At 37.8% G+C, this 23,912-nt stretch overlaps 1 protein-coding gene across 1 annotated transcript; it reads left to right on the forward strand.

Annotated features, from left to right (window-relative positions):
• The first annotated feature begins 548 nt into the window (after nt 1-548).
• Nucleotides 549-4,297, forward strand: LOC137934358 (calreticulin-1-like). Its single transcript, XM_068778641.1, has one exon. It carries the CDS (start codon nt 2,251-2,253, stop codon nt 2,998-3,000), a length of 750 nt encoding a protein of 249 aa, XP_068634742.1. The 5' UTR covers nt 549-2,250; the 3' UTR covers nt 3,001-4,297.
• The last annotated feature ends 19,615 nt before the right edge of the window (nt 4,298-23,912 follow it).

Below are 23,912 nucleotides of genomic sequence, written 5' to 3' on the forward strand. Positions count from 1 at the left end.
GACCCTGAATCAATTGGTCAAATGTTCATCAACTTAGCAAAGTGATTCATCATCCACTTCCAACCAAATTGGTAAAAAAATTTGTCAAACAATTGATTTGTCTTTCAATAGTTCAAAATCTCTCATGCGTTCCTAACTCGTTTGCTCAAACGTCATCATGACAATCACTTATTAGGGTGTTTTCTTTTTTGCCTCCCGAAGAGAATTTCTTGTAAACTCTATATTATTTTTTTTTTAATTTACTTTATTTTATTTCAGTTTAGGCTATAGGGGTATTTTTGGAATATTTTATATAAAACCCTAACAAGGTTAACCCTATTTAAGGGGTAAGAGTAATGAAAAAGACAAACATAGATTTTAGGTTAATTTTAGGGTGAACAGGCTGAGTTCTCCTCAACGAGCTCTAGGGTTTTCAAGTTTCCTTTTGGCTTCTTTTTAACTTCCTCTCCATATCTCTCTATAATTCCCATGGCCGAACCATAACCGTAATAACGAATCCTTATGTCAGATCCAGAACCATAGCAATTAGTATCAACGCAGGAATATAATGAGTCATTTTATATCCCCAGAAGAATGGACGATGATGCACATAGAAATATCCCAAAGAAGAATGGATGACAAACGCGGTGGATTGGCATCGAAGAGAAAAAAATACGGGAATAACGTGCACCCTAGGTGAAAAAATTTGTTGTAAAGAAGCAACCAGCTTCGGCAGAAAAGACCTGAAATCTCCGAGCAGGACGTACGCGAAGGGAAAGCAGTAGAAGTTGTCTCGGACAGGGCAATAGGCCATGGGTCGAAAAATCAACAATTTCGTCCTGTTTACCAGCTGAAGGCCCTGCGGAAGATTTGGAGGAAACCTCAGAGCCCGACGGGCAGAGAGGCCATACTTCAGAAAAATCCAAGATTTTCGCGCAAGGAAAAACAAAGCCGAACCACGGCGACGAAGATTTGGACCATGCTTCAGACAAATTCAAGATTTCCGTGCAAGGAAATCCAAAGCCGAACAGCGACGACGACGATTTGGGGAAATCAGAGGGGTATGGTGCAAAAACCTGTCGGTAAGGGTGGACGTGGGTTCGACCTCAGCAAACCCCTCCTCAAGGCCAGCCGGAATGTCTCCCGGCACAGGAGAAGGTAATATTTCTAGCGATTCGTCCGACAAGGAGGTGTTTCCGCGAGCCCTCTGTCTCGAAAAATCCTCAAGCGGCGAAGCCCCGAAGGGCTGCCCTTCGTCACCTGACACGAAGGAGGCTCCGTCGGCGCCGTCGGAAACAAGTCCGATGGGATGTGACTTCCGGCCACCACCTCTCACGCTCCCTCTCACCCTCACTCTCAGTCTCGGTAGAATAGAGGGAACCCAATTTCCAAATTGGGTGGGGTAAGTTTCGACAACCTCATTTTTGCATTCAATCTTGCGGTAAGATGAACAAATTCGTGAAGCTGAGTGATGAAGTCTCTGCAATGCAAGAGAAATTTGTTTTGGGAATTCCAGGAAGGAAAATAAAAATTGAATGGAGGCTATTTTATTTTAATGTTGCCATGAACCTCGGCATGTCTCAGAAAATGTTTTTGGGGGGACTTTGATTTTTTGTTGATGAGCACAGTCACTGTGCGTGGGTTCGTTTCTCATTGGATGCCAAACACCTTCCACAAGGAGATTCAACAGTAAAAGGGCCTCTTGTTAGGCTATTTAAGCCATTTGATGCAATGTTTGTTGATTATCCGGATTTTCATGTAGATGCTTTGGAAAAATTTGTTGAGGAAGCTACTGTTCCTATTGTGACTTTGTTTAACAAAGACCCCACCAACCACCCTTTCGTCATAAAATTATTCAATAATCCTCTTGCAAAGGCTATGATGTTCATAAATTTTGATGCTAATAATAATCCTCTTGCAAAGGCTATGCTGTTCATAAATTTTGATGCTGAGAATTTTGAAACATTCAAATTGGAGTATGATAAAGTTGCTTCAAACAACAGAGGAAATGGCATAGGCTTTCTTTTAGGTGATGTAGCAGCAGCCCAAGGTGCCTTCCAGTATTTTGGCGTTGAGGACTAGGTGTCTCTCATTATCATACAACAAGAAGAGGGCCAGATATTCCTCAAAGCCAAGTTGGAGCCTGACCACATTGCTTCTGGGTTGAAAACATACACGGAAGGTAAACTTGAGCCATTCCGAACATCAAAGCCTATTCCAGAATTTAATAGTGAACCAATCAAATTTGTTGTTGCTGATAGCCTCCTAGAGATGGTTCTCAACTCTGGGAAAAATGTTTTGTTGGAGAGAAGGGAACCTGTATCTAATGTTAAGGATGCATTCGTGTTGTATGGTTCTGCTATTAGCGTTGAAACTACTGCTAGGTCTGCTGCTATTCCAATCAGCATTAGAATCGTTTTAGATTTCTTGTGGTATGAACCTTCTAGTGAGAGAATCGAAAATATGGCAGCAGCTCAAAGGGCAAGAGATTTTCATCTCGGCTGGTTTCTGGAACCAAACAGATTTGGTCACTACCCCAGATCAATGGAACTAATTGTCAGAGAGCGGGCCCAACAAATCTGCTGGGTGAAATCAGATTGGAAAAATGATGAAGGCATGGCAGGTGATTGGGTGCACACTTCTAGAAACTGGAGTGGTGATCCCAATGATAAAGGCATCCAAACTTCTCCAGACTATAGATTTTTTGCTATCTCTTCACAGTTTCCTGAGATCACTAACAAAGACAAGACCTTGGTCTTTCAATTTTCTGTTAAGCATGAGCAGAAGCTTGATTGTGGTGGTGGGTACATGAAGTTGCTAAGCAGTGATGTGGATCAAAAACACTTTGGTGGAGAGACTCCATACAACATTATGTTTGGACCTGACATATATGGCTATAGCACTAGGAAGGTTCATGCGAAACATGTTGTGACAAGTAGTTTATCGGTTCTGAAAGCTGTTGAGGACGGAAAATTGAAGCTGAAACTTGGAGGGGTTACGCTGGGAGATAGTTGGATTTAACCAGCGAATTTTTTGTTCTCCTGGGGTCCTCTCCTTAGAGATGTATCCCGACTCGATAGCATTGGACTTGAAAAATCAAACAGTTTTGCTTTGAAGATTAGGCCACAACTCAAAAATGGCCAGTATGGAGAGGCAACAGATACATGGAGTGACCTCGAGGATGTGATTATGGACAGTAGTAATTTTTTGGATTTTTATAATCTTTTGTTGGATTCAGAACATGCCCTACTTTCTTCCAATGTCATGGAGGTGTCAAATTTAGTTGTAATGAGGAAGTACTCAAGGTATCTGAGTTCAAAGGTTTCCTCAGCTGGTGACCTGGGTAGTATCATGAATGGCGTAATTAGGGAGAGGTTAGAGATTATCCCAAAGGATGTCAGATGGGGAGGGCAAGCGGATCTTGTTTTCACTGGCTTAGAAAATGATTTCATGAAACCAAGAATTAAAGAGGTTGATGCACTCTTATCAAAAGGAGTAAATGTGACTATATACAATGGGCAGGTTGATGTCATATGTACAACTAAGGGAATTGAAGCATGGATGGAAAAACTCATGTGGAAAGGGCTACAAAATTTTACAGACTCCAGTCGTACACCTCTCTTTTGTGAGTGTGGAGGAGAAACAAAAGCTTTCATGGACACTAGTGCTTCAAAGGGGCTTGCTTACATGGACTTCAGCGGTGATGGCAACTTCTCTCAGGCCTTGGAACACAACGGTTCAGATATAAATGACTACAATTTAACAGTGAAAGAGGCTAGGCCAAGGGGTGACAATCATGATGGTTTCAGGCCTCCGAGTGTTTCTTGGTGCAACAACTGGAGGGGGTCCGTGCTGCTGAGTCTACTCATTCCCAAGGGGCTGGTCATGCTGTTGTTGTTGCCATGCTGGCAATGGGTAGGCAGTGCAACTTTGCCAATGGGGGGCTGCCGTGAGGGGCTCTTTCACACCAGTCTAGGACTGTAGGAGGGCAACATTGCTGTTGGGTGAGATGTAGCGACATTCAACATGCTTTCCTACAGTTGAAAAAAAATTGTTCCTAGAGGGAATGCTCCAGTTTTGGGTGTCCAGAGGGCAGACATAGCTATCGCGGATGCTACTTGGGAACAGGTGGAGACGTTGACATACAGACTCTACTTTTGAGCTTGAGGACAAGCTCATTCTTCCGGGGGGGGGGGTGTAATGTTATGAACACAATATTATTATTATTTTATTATTTTTCTTTAATTTACTTTATTTTATTTCAATTTAGGCCACAAGGGTATTTTTGGAATATTTATTTATAGGGGTATTTTTTAAATATTTTATATTAAACCCTAACAGGGTGAACCCTATTTGAGGGGTAAGAGCAATGAGAAAGACAAGCATTGATTTTAGCTTAATTTTAGGGTAAACAAGTTTAGAGTTCTCCTCAATGAACTCTAGGATTTTCAAGCTTCCCTTTGGCTTGATTTTCATTTTCCTCTCCATGTCTCCCTACAATTCCACCATGTCTTTATACAATTTTCCATGGTCGAACCGGAACCGTAACAACGAAACCTTGTGTCAGATCCGGGACCATAACACACATCCCAAGCAGACAAGTAGAGAATCACAAACTGCAATAAGTATTATTGTTAAATATCAAGATACCATTCATGGAAAAGCAGAATCATGAATCAACTAACCGTTCTCAAAAAAGAATTAAGCAATTATGCAAAGACCCATGAAGGATTGATCCTATTTCTAAACTTCTCTTTTTAATTATGGATGTTGAAGAGAAAAGAAGTTATATCAGATGTACTAAATGTTTTGCAAAGGCAAGTAGCAATGATGGGGAGGCAAAAATGTGATGTTGGGTCCAAGGCCCATCCTAGAATGACTAGCCAACTTAAGAAACCTCTTTCCCAACTAATAAACTTGTTGGAAGATAAATCAAGTCCAAACGACCAAGGAATGCCCACATATTTAAGATTATTATAAGATGGGCCACATTACCAAAGAAGGTCCACAAGATGGGCCCAAGCCCATAAGAAGTAAGACCCACAATGATTACCAAGAGCTGGCATCCTTGTCACATCAGTTGGAAGATCAAGAAGGACTCACAAAAGTATCTTTATCTTAGGGTCACGACCAAGAAGAGTTTTAGTTTAAGTTATATTTGTCTTTTATCAATATTGAATTACCTAATTATGTTAGGACTTACCTTAAGTGTTAGAGTTTGGGTGTAATTGGGACAAGGGTAGTTTTATTGTAATTAGACTCTACTACCTTCCTCTATTATAAATAGAGGTTCATGTACTCTGATTACAACGAGTTATTAATGTCAATGAAGTATTTCAATTTTCCATAAATTCAACATGGTATTAGAGCAGGTTCTGTCTCACGAAGGTAATGTGATCTTTTTCTCTAAACCCTAAACCCTAGGTCTAGGTTAGTAGTTATTTTTTTTTCAGTTCCTACACTCATAGTTTTCATTGAGATTTTCACCTCTATACGTAGTTTTTCATATTGCAAGTTATATATTGAAGGAAAGATATTTGAGTCTAATTTCCAAAGAAGAGTGATTTGTTCCAATCAAAGTTATCAACAAAGAGATATCGATATTTCAATGAGCAAAGGTCAGTTTGAAAAAATGTTCGAGCAGCAGCAGCAATGTTTAGATTCCAAGGTATGTTTTTCTATTAAGAACTAGAATTTATATGAAGAAATATATATCAAAATAAATATATGTAAGTATATTCTTTTACCTACTCAACCAATTTTTTATCTGAGTTATTTACAAAAATTAGTCGATATTTGAAGCTGTAAAAGATAGAATGAAAAAGAGGTTCGAGTGGCAGTAGAAAGCTTCAAATTCCGAGGTGTTTTATTATATCAAGAAAGAGAATTTATATGGATAATTATATATGAAAAGAAAGATACTTAAGTCTAGTTTCTTACCTATTCAACCAATTCTCTGTATGAATTTATTATAATGAGATATGAATCTTTGAAGAGTCAATGGTCATTCTAGAAGAACAGGAGAAACAGTATTTAGTTCGGCCATATGACAGAGACCGAAACCTATCAGATTATTTATCTTCTCTTAATTATATTTTATGAAGATATGTTATACTTGGATGAAATGTATTTAAGTCTAGTTTCAGACGAAGAAAATTTATTGTCAATCTGATCTATATTTAAAGATATATTCGCATTGGAAGAATCAAAGGTCATGCTGGTATTCTGTTACATTGAAAATCCGAATTTAAGCCGATTGTTTTGTATCACTGTTTGAGTTGATATATGAGGAAAATATCTCACTTCTTCCTGGTTTGAGGGCTTATTTATACAACTTTTTTATTTTGGGCTATCGCTACATCTATGATATTTGGTTCAAGCTGGGATCACTGCCATCACCACCCAATTTGAGGGGGAGAAGTGCAAGAAGTACAAGAAAGAGGTATTTATTCCTTATGTTATGGATAAGTTTATGTGACCAAAATATTCAAGAAAGGGGGAGAACAAAAGATGAAGCTTGTACATCTAAGAAAAAATATTTATATCGGATTATGATTATTTCATGGGTCCTTTTACAAAGTTTATTATTTTGGTTCATGTTATATGAATTGGAAGATGGTCGTGTTATATTAAGCTGCAACTATTATGTCTCTTTGGGGACATTATTATTGAAGAAGAGGTGGCCTTATGTCATCATTTATTTTACCCCGTAAAAAAGATGAAAATTATTTGTGGTTGGGAGTCCATGACGGAGGAACTTCTTACCCATAAAAAAGATCTAAATTATTTGTGGTTGGAAGTCCATGACGGAGGAACTTATTATTACATCTATGTTATCTCCCCGGAGGAACTTATTATTACATCTATGTTATCTCCCCCCCCCCCCCCCCCCCCCTGTAATGGCTTTTATGTCTCCTACCACTTCAGAGTCGTTGTCCTGTGGAGGGACACGGTGGTGGACACTTTAGAGCAATGCCGATGGACACACTACCGATAGAAGTGGAGTGTGCCCTACATCTAGCATTAGGACTGGAGTATGAAACAATGGCTTACCGGCTAGGAGTGATTTTTACTCTCACTTATATAATGTCGCAGGGCCTCAATGAAGGACCCAATAACATGAGGGAGAGTATTGGAAGATGAAGGCATATTGGAAGATGTCCCATTTTATAAAAAAAATATTCTATACACATTTGTAACAAGCTGGGAATTCATGTTGTTCTCTCAACCCCAACTTGAGGGGGAGTGTTGAAAGATCAGATCAAGCCTAAACGACAAACGAAGGCCCACATATGTAAGATTATTTTAAGATGGGCCACATGACCAAGGAAGGCCCACAAGATGGGCCCAAGCCCATACGAAGTAGGACCCACAATGATTACTAAGAGCTGGCATCCTTATCACATCAGTTGGAAGATCAAGAAAGACTCACAAAAATATCTTTATCTTAGGGTCATGACCAAAAAGAGTTTTAGTTAAAGTTATATTTGTCTTTTATCAATATTGAGTTACCTAATTATGTTAGGACTTACCTTAAGTGTTAAAGTTTGGGTGTAATTGGGACAAAGGTAGTTTTATTGTAATTGGACTCTACTACTTTCCTCTATTATAAATAGAGGTTCATGTACTCTGATTATAATGAGTTATTGATGTCAATGAAGTATTTCACTTTTCCAAAAATTCAACAAAACTCAATATCTTTGTATTCACTAATCCATGTGAGATTATTCCTTAACATTCCCCCTCACGTTTATGCCCTCTTTTGTGGCTCTACATGTGGATAATTTGGGTCGAGGCCCACATATGAGTACCTGCTTTGATAAGCCCATCCCATTATAACTAGCCAACTTAATAAACCTCTTTCCTAACTAATAAACTCAAGATCTTTTTATTCACTAATCTATATGAGACTATTCCCTAACAACAAAGGGGGCGTCATGTGACCATAGATAACGGAACTCAATATATATAAATTTCGGTGCAAATCACATGTTTAAAGCCTTTGTGCAGGATTAACATATCCCATAAAGGTAAACTCAGATCGAACTATCAAGCCCAAGAGCTAAATTTGTTTGACTAGTACTCTACCTCAAACTGGGATGGATTACCTCAAGGTTAACTCATTTCCCTTCAGGTTAACTCATTTCCCTTCACTATGTCAAAAGACAAGATATATTTATCAAACAAGTGTTTATCCAATGGGATGGATTACCTCAAGTCGAAGCAACTTGGGAAGATGTTGATAAAAAAGCAAGCAACTTTTCCTTTCTTCTTTATGTTAAAAGTAAGAGGTAAATGATCAAAAACTACTTTAGTGTTTCTTAATTTATTTTTCCTATAGTTTCCTACTGGAGTAAGTGGAAACTTATTTTCTTGTCCTTTTTAACATTCCTTAAAGGTGAGAGAAATCAAGAAGAATCAAGAGAAAATATTCTAGTCCCCAAAAATGGTGCAAATGCTGGAAAATTTTGGTCAATGGGAAATTTTTCCTATGACATTTTTTTTCTATATGTTCCTATTGGCACACACACACCCTAAGAGAAATGACACATCATTGATCTAATAGAAAGAAAAAGGAAGCAACTAGCTTGGAGGGAAGCGAGGAATCAAACATTCATCTACCTTCTTGAAATTCTAGAGGTAGTTCAACTTCAAATTGAGCAATAGTAATCCATATGATAATCTGATTATTTTGCTTCTTATGAATGTATCATGCTGAAGTTGTAGAATAATATACTGGTGGAATTTAGTGCTTGTCTCTTCCCTTGGTTTTTTTTGTTAAATTGGGTCGAAGGCTTTATCCCAAAATGACAAGCCACTTAGGAAACCTCTTCTGTCAACTAATAAATGCAAGATCTTTATACTCACTAATGTATGTGAGACTATCCTTAACACTCCCCCTCACGTGTATACACGTGGATAATTTGGGTAGAGGCCCTCACATGGTGGCATGTGGATAATTTGGGTGGATGCCCACATATGAGAACCTTGCTTTGATACCGTGTTAAATTGGGTCGAAGGCCCTATCCCAAAATGACTAGCCACTTAGGAAACCTCTTCTGTCAACTAAGAAATGCAAGATCTTTATACTCACTAATGTATGTGGGATTATCCTTAACAATTTTAATTATCCTTGATCCAGAAAAGTAGTATTGAAAGTAAATGAAGTTTGTAACTCATGTAAACTGAATCACTAGTTTGGTTACAAAAGATTAAACATTGGGTTTTTAAACTAAATCCTTGTGTCGCCCATCATGTTCTGTAGTAGAGTTTGGTTGTTCAACCCCAAGTCTCTCCTGCCCTTCAACATCCCCTCATCCCATAATGGGATCGATATTCAATCTTGTCCTTTCCTTACATCATATACTAAGTATACAAATAAAATTACTAAAAAAATTTAAAATTAAAAATTTAACTCAAAATATTTATACTTATATATTTTGAAAAACTCATCCAAACCCCGAACCTGTGTAGGATTTTGGACTTCACCCCATACTCACCACAAAAGGTCAAATGATAATCTCATCCCCGCATTTAGTGGGACGCTGTTATGCACGCAATAACATTATTAAGTTATTTATAGTCTAATTAATTATTTTTATTTAATTTACTTTATTTTATTTCAATTAAAGGATTAATAGGCCACATGGGTCTTTTTGTAATATTTTATATATAGGGACATTTTTGTAATATTTTTATCTTGAACCTTGCAATGGTGAACCCTATTTAAGGGGTAAGAATAAAGAGAAAATGTAAGTATTGATTTAGAGTAAACAAATATTTTGAGTTCTCCTCAACGAGCTCAGGGGTGTGCGTTCTCCTCAAAGAACCTAAGCTTCCCTTCGGCTTGATTTTCGTCTTTCTCTTCTTCCTCCTTACGAATCGCCGTATTAGATCCGGGACTGTAACAACTGGTATCAAAGAGGGAACATAATGATGGACTCTTCAACATGAGAGGAAATACTTGCCATACTCTAGGATTTGAGTACAACAGCAGGTAAGATGTATCAAAATGTGTGAACCCTAGTAGGTGAGATACAACAGGAGATGCGTCAATCTTCCATTAAAATGTTGGAGGAATAGTCTACAATTGAGAAGCATCTCGTTGTCGCAGAAAAGAAGGTCATACGACCTAAAACCTTCAAGCACAAAAAATTTAGTGAACGAAAGGCATTAGACACTATCTCGGACTGGAAGCAAGGCCAAGGGCCAAAACAATTCAAAGTCTTTCCAGCGACGCAGTCCAGTGCCTGGACATCCAAAATCGGGGACATCGGTAAGGGCAGAGTGGGGAAAGCTTCGTCGGCAGACAATGGCACCCCAAAATCGTTACCCCAAGAAGATTTTTCCCCAACACTTTAGACAGCCGCCGGAGTCCCTCATTCCGGTAGCCGACAAAGCGAGGAGAGCATGGGAGAAAGGACGACGAGAGAAAGGGGAACCACAATGGAAGAAGAAATTTGGGAGTAAGTTTTTGAAATGCCATCGAATTTTATGTCAAAACGCATCTTCCATGGGTTGATGGAGCTCAAATGGCCTGAGCAGTAGCAACACTGCTTGAATTTTGGGGTTGGGACTGATTTTTTGTTCCGTGAAGTAGAGCAACAAAGCCATTTTGATGGAATTCTTGTTTTGTGTCTAAATGCGAGTTGGGATTTTTTTGGGGATTTCGGGATTGATAGAAAAAATTCTGTGGGTCATGTTTTATTGTTCTAGTGATGAGAACAACAACAGTGAGTCTATTCATTATCAATTTGGCAACGTTGTGTTTAATTTTTTGGATGAAATGTATGCTACTCGGCCAATGTTTATCAAAATTCTTCAACCAAGTGTGAGTTTTGGAGATAAAATTTTTTTGGGTATTATGGGAATGGTCGAGATGATTCTATGGGGGATGAATTATTTTTCTGTGTTTGGGTTGAATAGTAGGTCGAATTGTCCACTAGCTGCTGCTATTGCAGTGCTGAAAGGGGCTCCATTTAGTGATGACAATGCACTTGAAACTTAGAAAACAACTTGTCTTGGAATATTCTTCATGTGTATACCAACGGGGGTGACATTGGGTTATGTTTATGGAGGATTGTTTGGAGGTCATCTTACTTGCGATATACAATTTGGGGAGAGGCAATTTTGATGCTTCCATTTGTTATAATTGGCTTTTCGATTAAGCCTATGCAGTTGAAAGGTTTTGCTTCATTTGGGTAAAAAATAGTGCTGGAACTTGTGGAGAGTGGTGTTATAGATATTCAAGGTGCTGCTATACCTAAGGACACAATAGATTATCTGTTAAGCATCTAGCCAATACTACCCAAAAGATTGGCCTGTTAGGAGTGGAAGACATAGGTACTTAACCTAGAACCATAACATCACACCCACGCTCGCGAGAGCCGACGTCCACGACGGCCCACTTGCGATGGCCTACTCTAGCGATGGCCCATGGTGCGGGAACACACTCAGCTCGCCCCTTCAGCATATAGCGGTGGCCCATTGGTGCAGGAAGCACACTCTGGTCGCCCCTTCCACTAGGTCGCCCCCTCCGCAGTCGCCCCCTTCTGGGATTCGAACTCGTGATGTATCGCTAGCTCTAATACCAAATGTTAAGCACCTGGCCAATACTACCCAAAAGACCGGCCTGTTAGGAGCAGAAGACATAGGTACTTAACCCATGACCATAACAAAGTCTCACAAAAGATTTTCAGTTTAAAGGTGTTTTAGTTATGTTAGTCTTCTGTTTATCTTGATTTATTTAATTATATTAGGACTTATCTTTAAGTGTTAGAGTTTGGGTGTAATTGGGACAAGGGTAGTTTACTTGTAATTGGACTCTACTACTTTCCACTATTATAAATAGGGGTTCATGTACTCTGATTATATTAAGTCAATGAAATTTTTTTGTTTTCCATAAATTCAACAAACAGTTTGTGTGAAGGTTCTATTTTCGGCAAGCAGAAAAGGGTTAGCTTTTCTAAGGCTGGAAATGAGCAAAAGACAACAAAATTGAAGTTAGTTCACACAGATGTGTGGGGGCCTTCAACTATTACTTCCCTTGGGGGTTCTAACTACTATGTGACATTTATTGGTGATGCAAGTAGAAAGGTAAGGGTTTATTGCATGAAAAAATTTTTTGATGTCTTTGATACCTTCAAGAGATGGAAAACAATGGTTGAGAATGAGGCAATTTTGAAAGTGAAGTGTTTGCAGTCAGATAATGGGAGAGAATATGTAGATGATGATTTCAAGTGATATTGTACCGATAATAGAATCAAGATGAAGAAGACCATTACTGAAAAACCTCAACAGAATGGTGTGGCTGAGAGGATGAATAGAACTTTGAACGAGCGTGCTAGGAGCATGAGATTACATGTGGGAGTACCAAAGATGTTTTGGTCTAAGGCTATTAGCACTACTGCCTATTTGATCAACAAAGGTCCCTCAACACCATTGGTTGCAAAATAGTAGAAGAGGTCTGGAGCAGAAAAGAGGTAAACCCTTCTTTCTTGAAAGTGTTATGTTGTGTTTCTTATATTCATATTGATTCTACTGCTAGAATTAGACTTGATGCCAAATTTAAATTATATTTTTTTATTGGCTATGGTGGTACCGAGTTTGGTTATTGCTTCTGGGATGACCAAAGTTGTAAGGTTGTTAGGAGCAAGGACATGATCTTCAATGAAGGTGCCTTGTATAAAGACAGGTTGAGAACAGAGTCTGAGAGCACAAGTGATGAAGCCAAGAAGTCTGAAGTGATTCAGTTGAGAGATCTTCCAGCCATTAGATGGAGAGTATTGCTTAGAAAGACTAGGAGAACATACCCCAAGAAGTAAATCAGAACATTCCTATGATTGAACTCAGGAGATTTGCCAGAACTTGTTGAATTTATGAAAAAGTGAAATACTTCATTGACATCAATAACTTGTTGTAATTAGAGTATATGAACCTCAGTTTATAATAGAGGAAAGTAGTAGAGTCCAATTTAAATAAAACTACCATTGTCCCAATTACACCCAAACTCTAACACTTAAAGATAAGTCCTAACATAATTAAATAACTCAATATAGATAAAAGACAAACACAACTCAAACTAAAACTCTTTTTTGACGTGACCATAAGATAAGATATTTTTGTGAGTCCTTATTGATCTTCCAATTGATGTGATAAGGATGCCAGCTCATGGTAATCATTGTGGGTCCTACTTCTTACAGGATTGGGCCCATCTTGTGGGCCTTCCATGGTCGTGTGACCCATCTTATAATAATCTTAGATATATGAGCCTTCCTTGGTCATGTGAGCTTGAGCTTATCTTGCAACACTCCCCCTCAAGTTGGGGGTGAGAGAACAACATGAACTCCCAGCTTGTTACAAATGATGTATAAAATATTTTTATATATGTAGGGCACACTCTGTCTTCTATCGGTAGTGTATCTATCGGCATTGCCTTGAAGTGTCCACCACCATGTCCCTCCACAGGAAAACAACTCTCAAGTGGTAGGAGTCATAAAAGCCATTATAAGCGGGGGGGGGGGGGGGTGAGAGGATAACATAGATGTAATAATACGTTCCTCCGTCATGGTTTCCCAACCGTGATATCTTTTTTTACAGGGCCTATCATGGTTTCCCAACCGTGATATTTTTTTACAGGGTATCCTCCTTCATGGTTGCCCAACCGTGATATTTTTTTATAGGGTATCCTCCATCATGGTTTCCCAACCGTGATATTTTTTGACGGGGTAAAATAAATGATGATATGAGGCCACCTCTTCTTAAATAATAATGTCCCCAAAGAGACATAATAGTAGCATATGTAAATAACACGACCATCTTCCAACAAATATAACACGAACTAAATAATAAACTTTGTAAAAGAACCCATGAAATAGTCCGATATAAAAAATTTCTTTTTAGATGCACAAGCTTCATCTTTTGTGCTCCCCCTTTCTTGAATATTTTTTTCACATAAACTTATTCACAACATATGAAATAAAATACCTCTTTCTTGTACTTCTTCTACTTCTCCCCCTCAAGCTGGGAGGTAATGGCAGTGATCCTAGCTTGAACCAAATATCATAGATGTAGCAATAGGCCCAAATAATAGAGATGTATAAATAAGCCCTCAAAATAGGGAGAAGTGAGATATTTTCTTGATATATTAACTCAAAAAGTGACGCAAAACAATCGGCTTAAATTCGGATTTTCAATGTGACAGAATACTAGCATGACTTTTGATTCTTCCAATGCAAATATTTCTTTAAATATATATCAGATTAACATAAAATTTTCTCATTATAAAATTAGACTTAAATATCTATCATCCAAGTATAACTTCTCCTCATAAAATATAATTATCAGAAGATAAATAATCTGATAGATTTTAGTCTCTATCATTTGGCCGAACTAAGTATTGTTTCTCCTTTTTTTCCAGAATGCCCATCGACTCTTCCAAGAAAAATATCTCCTTATAAAAAAAATCATACCGAGAATTGGTTGAATAGGTAAGAAAATAGACTTACGTATCTTTCTTTTGATATATAATTCTCCATATAAAGTCTCTTTCTTGATAGCATAAAATACCACAAAAGTTGAGGCTTTCTGCTGCCGCTCAAACCTCTTTTTCAATCTGACCTTTGCTACTTCAAATATCTATTTCTCTTTGTATATAACTCAGAAAAAAATTGGTTAAATATGTAAAAGAATAGACTTACAGATATTTATTTTGATATATATTTATCCATATACCTCAGAATCTGAATATTTCAGCTACTGCTCGAACCTTTTTGCAATCTGACCTTCGCTCATTCAAATATCGACGTCTCTCTGTAAATAACTCCAATTGGAACAAATAATTTTTATTTGGAAAGTAGACTCAAATATATTTCCGTCAATATATAATTTTAAATATTAAAAACTCCATATAGATTAAAAAAAGGCAAAGAAAAATACAGGTATAGGGACAAAAAAATAACTACAATCCTAGACTTAGGGTTTAGGGTTTAGAGAAAAGGATCACATTACCTTCGTGAGTTGACCAAGTCAACTCACAGAACCTGCTTTGATACCATGTTGAATTTATAAAAAAGTGAAATACTTTATTGACATCAATAACTTGTCATAATCATAGTACATGAACCTCTATTTATAATTGAGGAATGTAGTAGAGTCCAATTACAATAAAACTACCCTTGCCCCAATTACACCCAAACTCTAACACTTAAAGATAAGTCCTAAGATAATTAAATAAATCAATATAGATAAATGGCAAACATAACTCAAAATAAAACTCTTCTTTGACGTGACCATAAGATAAGATACTTTTGGAGTCCTTCTTGATCTTCCAACTGATATGATAAGGATGCCAGATCATGGTAATCATTGTGGGTCCTACTTCTTATGGGCATGGGCCCATCTTGTGGGCCTTCATTGGTCGTGTGGCCCATATTATAATAATCTTAGATATATGGGCCTTCCTTGGTCATGTGGGCTTGAGCTTATCTTGCAACAGAACTAGCAGACCACCACAGAGGTACTCTCCTACACTTAATTATAGTTTGTTGACTGATAAAGGTGAACCAAAGAGTTATGAGGAAGTCGTGCAAGTTGATGAATCAACCAAGTGGGAGTTGGCCATGCGGGATGAGATGGATTCATTGTTATCAATTAGATATGGCAGTTGACCGAGCTACCAAAAGGGAAGAAGGCCTTGCAAAATAAATGGGTGTACCGAATAAAAGACGAACATGATGGCAGCAAGTGGTACAAGGCGAGACTGGTGCTACAAGGGCTTTCAAAAAAAAACAAGGCATTGACTACATTGAGATTTTATCCCTAGTAGTGAAATTGACTACTATTAGAACAGTGCTTGGACTAGTGAAAAATGAAGAATTGCACTTAGATCAGTTGGATGTAAAGACATCATTTCTTCAAGGTAATTTGGAGGAAGAGATTTACATGATGCAACCACAGGGTGTTGAATTTATGGAATGGAGAAATACTTCATTGTCCTCATTCAGGTATTATTATCAGAGTACATGAACCTCTATTTATAATAGAGGAAGGTAGTAGAGGCCAATTACAATAAAACTACCTTTGTCCCAAGTACAACCAAACTCTAACACTTAAAGATAAGTCCTAGCATAATTAAATAACTCAATATAGATAAAGACAAACATAACTCAAACTAGAACTCTTTTAGGATGTGACTATAAGATAAAGATGCCTTTGTGAGTCCTTGATCTTCCAACTTATGTGATAAGGATGCCAGCTCGTGGTAATCATGGTGGGTCCTACTTCTTATGTGTTTGGGCCAATCTCGTGGGCCTTCCTTTGTCGTGTGGGCTTGGGCCTATCTTCCAACACTCTCCCTCAAGCTGGGGGTGAGAGAACAACATGAAGTCCCATCTTGCTACAAATGATGTATAAAATGGTACATCTTCCAATATGCCTTCATCTTCCAACACTCCCCCTCACGTTGTTGCGTCCTTCCATGAGGCCTTGCTAGCATAATATAAGTGAGAGTAAAAATCACTCCTAGCCGGTAAGACATTGCTCCATACTTCAGTACTAATTCTAGATGTAAGGCACACTCTGTCTTCTGTAGGTAGTGTGTCTATTGGAATTTTTCTAAAGTGTCCACCACTTTGTCCCTCCACAGGATAACAACTCTCAAGTGGTAGGCGTAATAAAAGCCATTACAGGTTATTTATAATGGTGTCCCAATCTGGACACCGACTCTCATGGTATCCCAACCGTGATATTTTTGAGAATTAAATTTATCATGGTGTCCCAATCCCGGTACCGACTCTCATGGTGTCCCAACCGTGATATTTTTTAGGGTAAAATAAATTATGGTATGAGAAAAGGTACTGAGGCCACATCTTCTTCAATAATAATGTCTCATCCAAAGGGACATAATAGTAGCAACTGTAATGTAACACGACCATCTTCCAACACATATACCATGAACCAAAATAATAAACCTTGTAGAAGGACCCATGAAATAATCATAATCCGATATAAATATTTTTGCATAAGCTTCATATTTTGTGCTCTCCCTTTCTTGAATATTTTGGTTACATAAACTTATCCACAACATACGGTATAAAATACCTCTTTCTTGTACTTCTTGTACTTCTCCCCCTCAAGTTGGGAGGTAATGGCAGTGATCCCAGCTTGAACCATATATCATAGAAGAGGCAATAAGCCAAAATAACATAGATGTAGTAATAATCCCTTAAACCAGGGAGAAGTGAGATATTTTCCTGATATAGCAACTCAAACAGTGACGTAAAACAAAGGGCATAAATTTGGATTTTTCAATACAACAGAATACCAGCATGACCTTTGATTCTTCCAATGCGATATATCTTTAAATATAGATCAAATTGACATGAAATTATCTCTTTCTGAAAGTAAACTTAAATACCTTTAATCCAAGTATAATTTATCTTCATAAAATATAATTATCAGAAGTCAAATAATCTGATAGATTTCAGTCTCTGTCATTTGGCCAAACTAAGTATTGTTTCTCCTTTTTTTCCTACATGATCATTGACTCTTTCAAAATCAATATATCCTTATGAAAACCTCAGATCGAGAATTTTTTGAATAGGTAATAAAATAGACTTACATATCTTTCTTTTTATATATAATTCTCCATATAAAGTCTCTTTCTTGATCGCATAAAATACCTCAGAAGTTGAAGGTTTATGCTGCTGCTCGAACCTCTTTTGTAATCTGACCTTTCCTGCTTCAAATATCGATTTCTTTTTTTAAATAACTCAGATAAAAAATTGGTTGAATATCTAAAAGAATAGACTTACAAATATTTCTTTTGATATATATTTCTCCATATAAAGTCTAGTTCTTGAATGCATAAAATACCTCAGAATCTGAAGATTTCTGCTGTTGCTTGAACCTTTTTGTAAACTGACCTTAGCTCATTCAAATATCGATATCTCTTCGTAGATAACTCGGATTGGAAAAAATCATTTTTATTGGAAAGTAAACTCAACTAGATTTTCGTAAATATATAATTTGAAATATTAAAATCTCACTATAGAGGTGAAAAACATAAAGTAAACTACGGGTGTAGGGACTAAAAAAAATAACTATGAACCTAAACTTAGGGTTTAGGGTTTAGAGAAAAGGAAGGTAGTAGAGTCCAATTACAATAAAACTACCTTTGTCCCAATTACACCCAAACTCTAACACTTAAAGATAAGTCCTTGAATAATTAAATAACTCAATATAGATAAAAGACAAACATAATTCAAACTAGAACTCTTCTAGGACGTGACCATAAGATAAAGATGCCTTTGTAAATCCTTGATCTTCCAACTTATGTGATAAGGAGGCCAGCTTGTGGTAATCATGGTGGGTCCTACTTCTTATGTGCTTCATCCCATCTTGTGGGCCTTCCTTGGTCATGTGGCCCATATTATAATAATACTCTTAAATATATGGGCCTTCCTTGGTCATGTGGATCGGGGCCTATCTTCCAAGACAGAGATTCAAAGTACAAGGAAAGGAGAAAATGGTGTACAAACTTCAAAAAAGCTTGTATGGTCTTAAACAAGCTCCAAGATGTATAAGAAGTTTGACACTTTTATGAGTAGTAATGGTTTCTTGAGGTGCCAGGCATAACATTGCTATTATGTGAAGAAGTTTGATGACTTCAACATCATTCTACTACTATATGTTGATGACATGTTGATAGCAGGTGCTTGGAAATAGGAAATAGATAATTTGAAAAGAGAGTTGTCGAAGAAGTTTACAATGAAAGATTTGGGTGGTGCAAAAAAAAAATCCTTGGGATGAGGATTACTAGACATATTGATGTCTTGAAACTGTCATAAGAAGAATATGTGAAGAAGTTGATGAGCAGATTCAAATGCAAAACCAGTGAGTACTCCTTTGGTTAGTCGCTTTAGTCTATCTAAGGAGCAATCACCTTGTACAAAGTAGGAGTGAGCCAACATGGCCAATGTGCCTTATGCCTTCTGCTATTAGCAATCTCATGTATGCCATGGTGTTTACTAGACCAGACATAGCTCATGCAGTGGGAGTTGTGAGCAGATATATGAGTAATCCGGGTAAACAACATTGGGAAGCAGTGAAGTGGATTCTTAGGTATTTGAGAGGCATTGCAGACTCAGCCTTATGTTTCAGAAAGTCAGACTTGGGATTACAGGGTTATGTAGATTCTGACATGGCTGGAGACATTGATGGTAGGAAGAGTACCACTGGATATGTATACACATTGGGTAGTACAACAATTAGTTAGGTCTCTAAGTTGTAAAAGATATTGCTCTTTCCACTACTGAGGCAGAATATGTTGTCATGACCAAAGCTAGCAAAGAGATCATATGGTTTTAGTCTTTCTAGGAAGAATTAGGACTCAAGCATGGGAAAAATGTGTTGTATTGTGACAGTCAGAGTGCTATTCATTTAGCAATGAATCCTGTTTATCATGCTAGAACAAAGCACTTCTTCATATTGGCTCTGGAGGATGGAGTCTTAGCTCTTGAGCAAATTCAAGTCAAAATCCGGCAGATATGTTGTTAAGCACCTAGCCAATACTACCCAAAAGACCGACCTATTAAGAGTGGAAGGCGTGGGTACTTAACCCAGGACCATAACATCACACTCCACCTTCACGATCCGACGTCCACGGCGGCCCACTCTAGCGACGACCTACTCTAGCGATGGCCTACTCTAGCGACGGTCTACTCTAGTGACAGCCAAGTCCACACTGAGGTCTCCCCCTCCGGGATTAGAACGCCACATGGGAGCCCGCTCTGATACCATATGTTAATCACCTAGCCAATACTACCCAAAAGACCGGCCTATTAGGAGCGGAAGGCCTAGGTACTTAACCCAGGACCATAACATATATTGACAAAGACTGTTACGATCAAGAAACTGAAGTTGTTTTCAACTTCAGTTGAACTTCTCTCTAAGGATTGAGAAACTGTTGCTGCTATAGAGGAGATATTGATGATGAATTAGTCTCCAAGTGGGAGATCGTTAAGTTGTGGAGCCTAATTAACGCCCTATGCTGAGCTGGTCCACTATATATTAATTGTTATTTCATTAAAGGTAGTTTGGGAATTTTACTCTTGTAATGCAGTTTTCCTAATTTTCTCTTTATAATTGAGGGACGAGGCTATTAGGATTTTTTGTAGCCCAAGAGGTTAGAGAGAAACACCTATAAGTATTTGATTTTTCTTGTAAAGTATTTCATCTTCATGGTGGATTACAATAGCGGCGGATGACAGGATGTAGTCTCACCTTGAGGCGAACCTTTATAAATCTTGTTGTGCTTTTTCGTGCTTGTTTTTTCCCTTCTTTCGTGTTTATTATTATTTCTCTCATTAGTTTGGAATTAGGGCATCTAATTCCTAACATCGCTAAGCTTTGCTCTCAATCACGAACCAAAGCTCTGATACCACTTGTTTGGAATTAGACCCCCTAATTCTAAACTAACGAGAGCAATAATAATAATCGCAGAAGAAAGAAAATGCAAGCACGAGAACAAACAAGATTTACACAGGTTCGTCTCAAGGTGATACTACGTCCTGTCTTCCGCCACTGCAGTAATCCACTATAAAGATGAAATAGTTTACAAGAGAAATCACACACACTTACAGGTGTTTTTCTCTAACCTCCCGGGCTACAACTCCATATGCCCCTCAGGGTGATGATACTCGTCAAGGTGATAAAACCCTAACAATGGCGCCCCCATATATAAAGATAAAATTAGGGCAAACAGATTACAAGTGTGAAATCCCCACACTACCCTTAATGACACAGCAGTCAATATATAGTGGATGCGCCGAAGGGTAAGGTGTTAATTATGCTCCACAACTTAACACATTGAAGATCATGACCTTGCTCCTAATAACCTTACGACTTTGGCCATCCCAGAAGCGATAACCAAACTCAATATCACCATAGCCAATACAGAAACATATTTTAGATTTAGCATCAGGTTAATTTATAATAGTAGAATCAATATGAATATAAGAAACACAACCAAAAATTTTCAAGAAAGAAAGGTTTACCTTTTTACTGCTCTAGACCTCTTCTGGAATTTTGCAATCCAATGGTGTTGAGAGACATATGTTGATCAAATAGGCAGCAATACTAATAGCCTCAAACCAAAACATCTTTGGAAATCCCAAATGTAATCTCATGCTCCTAGCATGCTTTTTCAAGGTCCTATTCATCCTCTCAACTACACCCTTCTATTGAGGTTTTCTAGGAGTGGTCTTCTTCATCTTGATTCCATTATCAAAACAATATCACTTAAAATCACCATCTATGTATTCTCCCCCTTTATCAGACTGTAGAATTAGATTTCTTTTTCAGGAAATAAAACCATAATGTTTTGGTTACATCATCAATAAATGTCACATAGTAGTTAGAACTATCAAGGGAAGTAACAATTGAAGGCCCCCACATATATGTGCGAACCAACTCTAATTTTGCTATCTTTTGCTCCTTTCCAGCCTTAGAAAAGTTAACCCTTTTCTGCTTGCCTAAAATATAGCCTTCAAACAGACTGTTGTTTGTAGGTTTAAACCCTGGTAGCTTCCCTTTGGACTCAATCACTTTCATTCCCTTCTCACTCATATGACCAAGCTTGTAATGCCACAAATCAGAATCAGTAACAGCATCAACAACTGTAATCTTGTCTCTGCAACTAGAAGTGAGGTAAAGAGTTCCAGTTTTAACTCCTCGTGCAACAACCATGGCTCCCTTAGTGACTTTCCAGGCAACACCATTAAAAGTCACATTATGACCTTCATCATCAAGTTGCCCGTTTTGGTACATGTCTCACCTTGTGAATTTTCCACACTGACCCGTTTGACATCCTCAAATTGACATTAGCAATACTGAAAATATCCAAAGGTTCTCTATTTGCAAGATACACCTTCCCTTGATTTCTAGAAACATAGTTCTCCATAATCTCGTGGTGTGCTGTGGTGAGAAAAGATGCTCCTGAATCTAACACCCAAGAGTCAATAGGGCTATCAACTTACAAGAGTAAAGCATCTTGTACCTCTTCAGACACCACATTTTCAGCAATGCTTTTTTTTAGATGCCCTATTTCCAAAAAAAATGAGAGCAATAATAATAATCACGGAAGGAGGAAAAACAAGAGATGGAAATAACAACAACATTTATATCGGTTTGCCTCAAGGTGAGACTATGTCCTGCCTTTCGCCACTGTAGTGATCCACTATGAAGTTGAAAAAGTTTACAAGAGAAATCACACACATTTACTGTTACAGTCGCGGATCTGACACATAGATTCATAGTGAGGAAGAAGAGAAAGACAAAAATCAAGCCAAAGGGAAGCTTGAAAACCCTAGGTTCTTTGAGCAGAATGCACACCCCTGAGCTCGTTGAGGAGAACTCAAAACCCTTGTTTATGCTAAATCAATGCCTCCTTTCTCATTACTCTTACCCCTTAAATAGGGTTCACCCTTACAAGGTTTAAGATAAAATATTACAAAAATACCCTTGTAAATAAAATATTCCAAAAATGCCCTTATGGCCTATTAATTCTTTAACAAAAATAAAATAAAGTAAATTAAAGAAAAACCATTAATATAATAATTTTATTGCATGCATAACACTTACAGGTGTTTTTCTCTAACCTCTCTCGGCTGCAATTGGTGATTCTCTGACGATAATACTTCGGACGATAAAACCCAAACAATGTGCCCTCATATATAAAGAGAAAATTAGGGCAACTGGATTGCAAGTGTGAAATCCCTAAACTACCCTGAATGACACATCGGTCAATCTATCGTGGACCTGCCCGTATTAAGTTTTGGAGCCTAATCAATGACCTACCCTGAGTCGATACATGGATCGGTGATATAGTGACTGTTTTTTCATTAAGGGCAATTTTGGAATTTTACTCTTGTATCAGGGTTACACTAGTTTCCTCTTTATATTTGGGGTACCGCTAGAAGGGTTTTATCATCACATAGGATTTTGAGTTGAGCCTGAGAGAGGTTTGAGAAAACACCTGTAAGTGTGTGTGATTTCTCTTGTAATCGGCGAAAGATAGGACATAGTCTCACCTTGAGGCGAACCTGTATAAATCTTGTTGTTTTTTCTCGTGCTTGTTTTTCTTTTCTTCTGTGATTATTATTAATGCTCTCGTTAGTTTAAAATTAGGACATCTAATTCCTAAAAAGTCATATCGGAGCTTTGGTTCGTGTTTGAGAATAATGGCTGGCGGAGAAGGATCAACACTAGGAATCAACAAGTTTGATGGTATGGATTTTTCATTTTTTAGTATGCTAATCAAAGAATATTTGTACGGTAAAGAGTTGCACATACCACTTCTGGATATGAAACTAGTAGATATGAAAGATGATGAGTGGAATTGTTATGTTCCTTTGCCATAGATCGAGTCACCCGACGATCACTCCTTCCTTCCAGATTGACGTGTGACGTTGAAGGATACTTGGAGTTCTTTGATTGACCAATAGTGAGAATACAAAATTAATGAGAGAAGGAATATTGAGCTTGTGAAGGGAAGCTCATCCTGAATCTCAAAGGGAGAATCCGACCTTACACTAATTTAATTGATCAAAGCTTGAATACATTGAGATTACTCTCCTTCTTATAGCAACAAGAACCAAGACACTATACTTCCCAATATCCCCAGTTATCTATGACATCCATTCATTTTTCATGACCTCCATTCACTTTTCCATGACGTCCCTTCATTTTTCCATGACGCCCATTCACTTCCCAATCTATCACTTTTACTCTTCCTAAAGCCTGGCGCTAACCACCAACCATGACTAACCCCATACATAACTAAAATTACATCAGACCCTAACCACCTTAACCCTTTCCCAAAAGCTGACGTAAACCACCAACCATGACTAACCCCATACATATCTAAAATTACA

This window comes from Aristolochia californica, unplaced genomic scaffold (genome assembly GCF_029961685.1).
Source record: "Aristolochia californica isolate CCGP_79_NKW_82.1479 unplaced genomic scaffold, dmAriCali1.0.hap1 SCAF_6, whole genome shotgun sequence".
Lineage (NCBI taxonomy): Eukaryota > Viridiplantae > Streptophyta > Magnoliopsida > Piperales > Aristolochiaceae > Aristolochia > Aristolochia californica.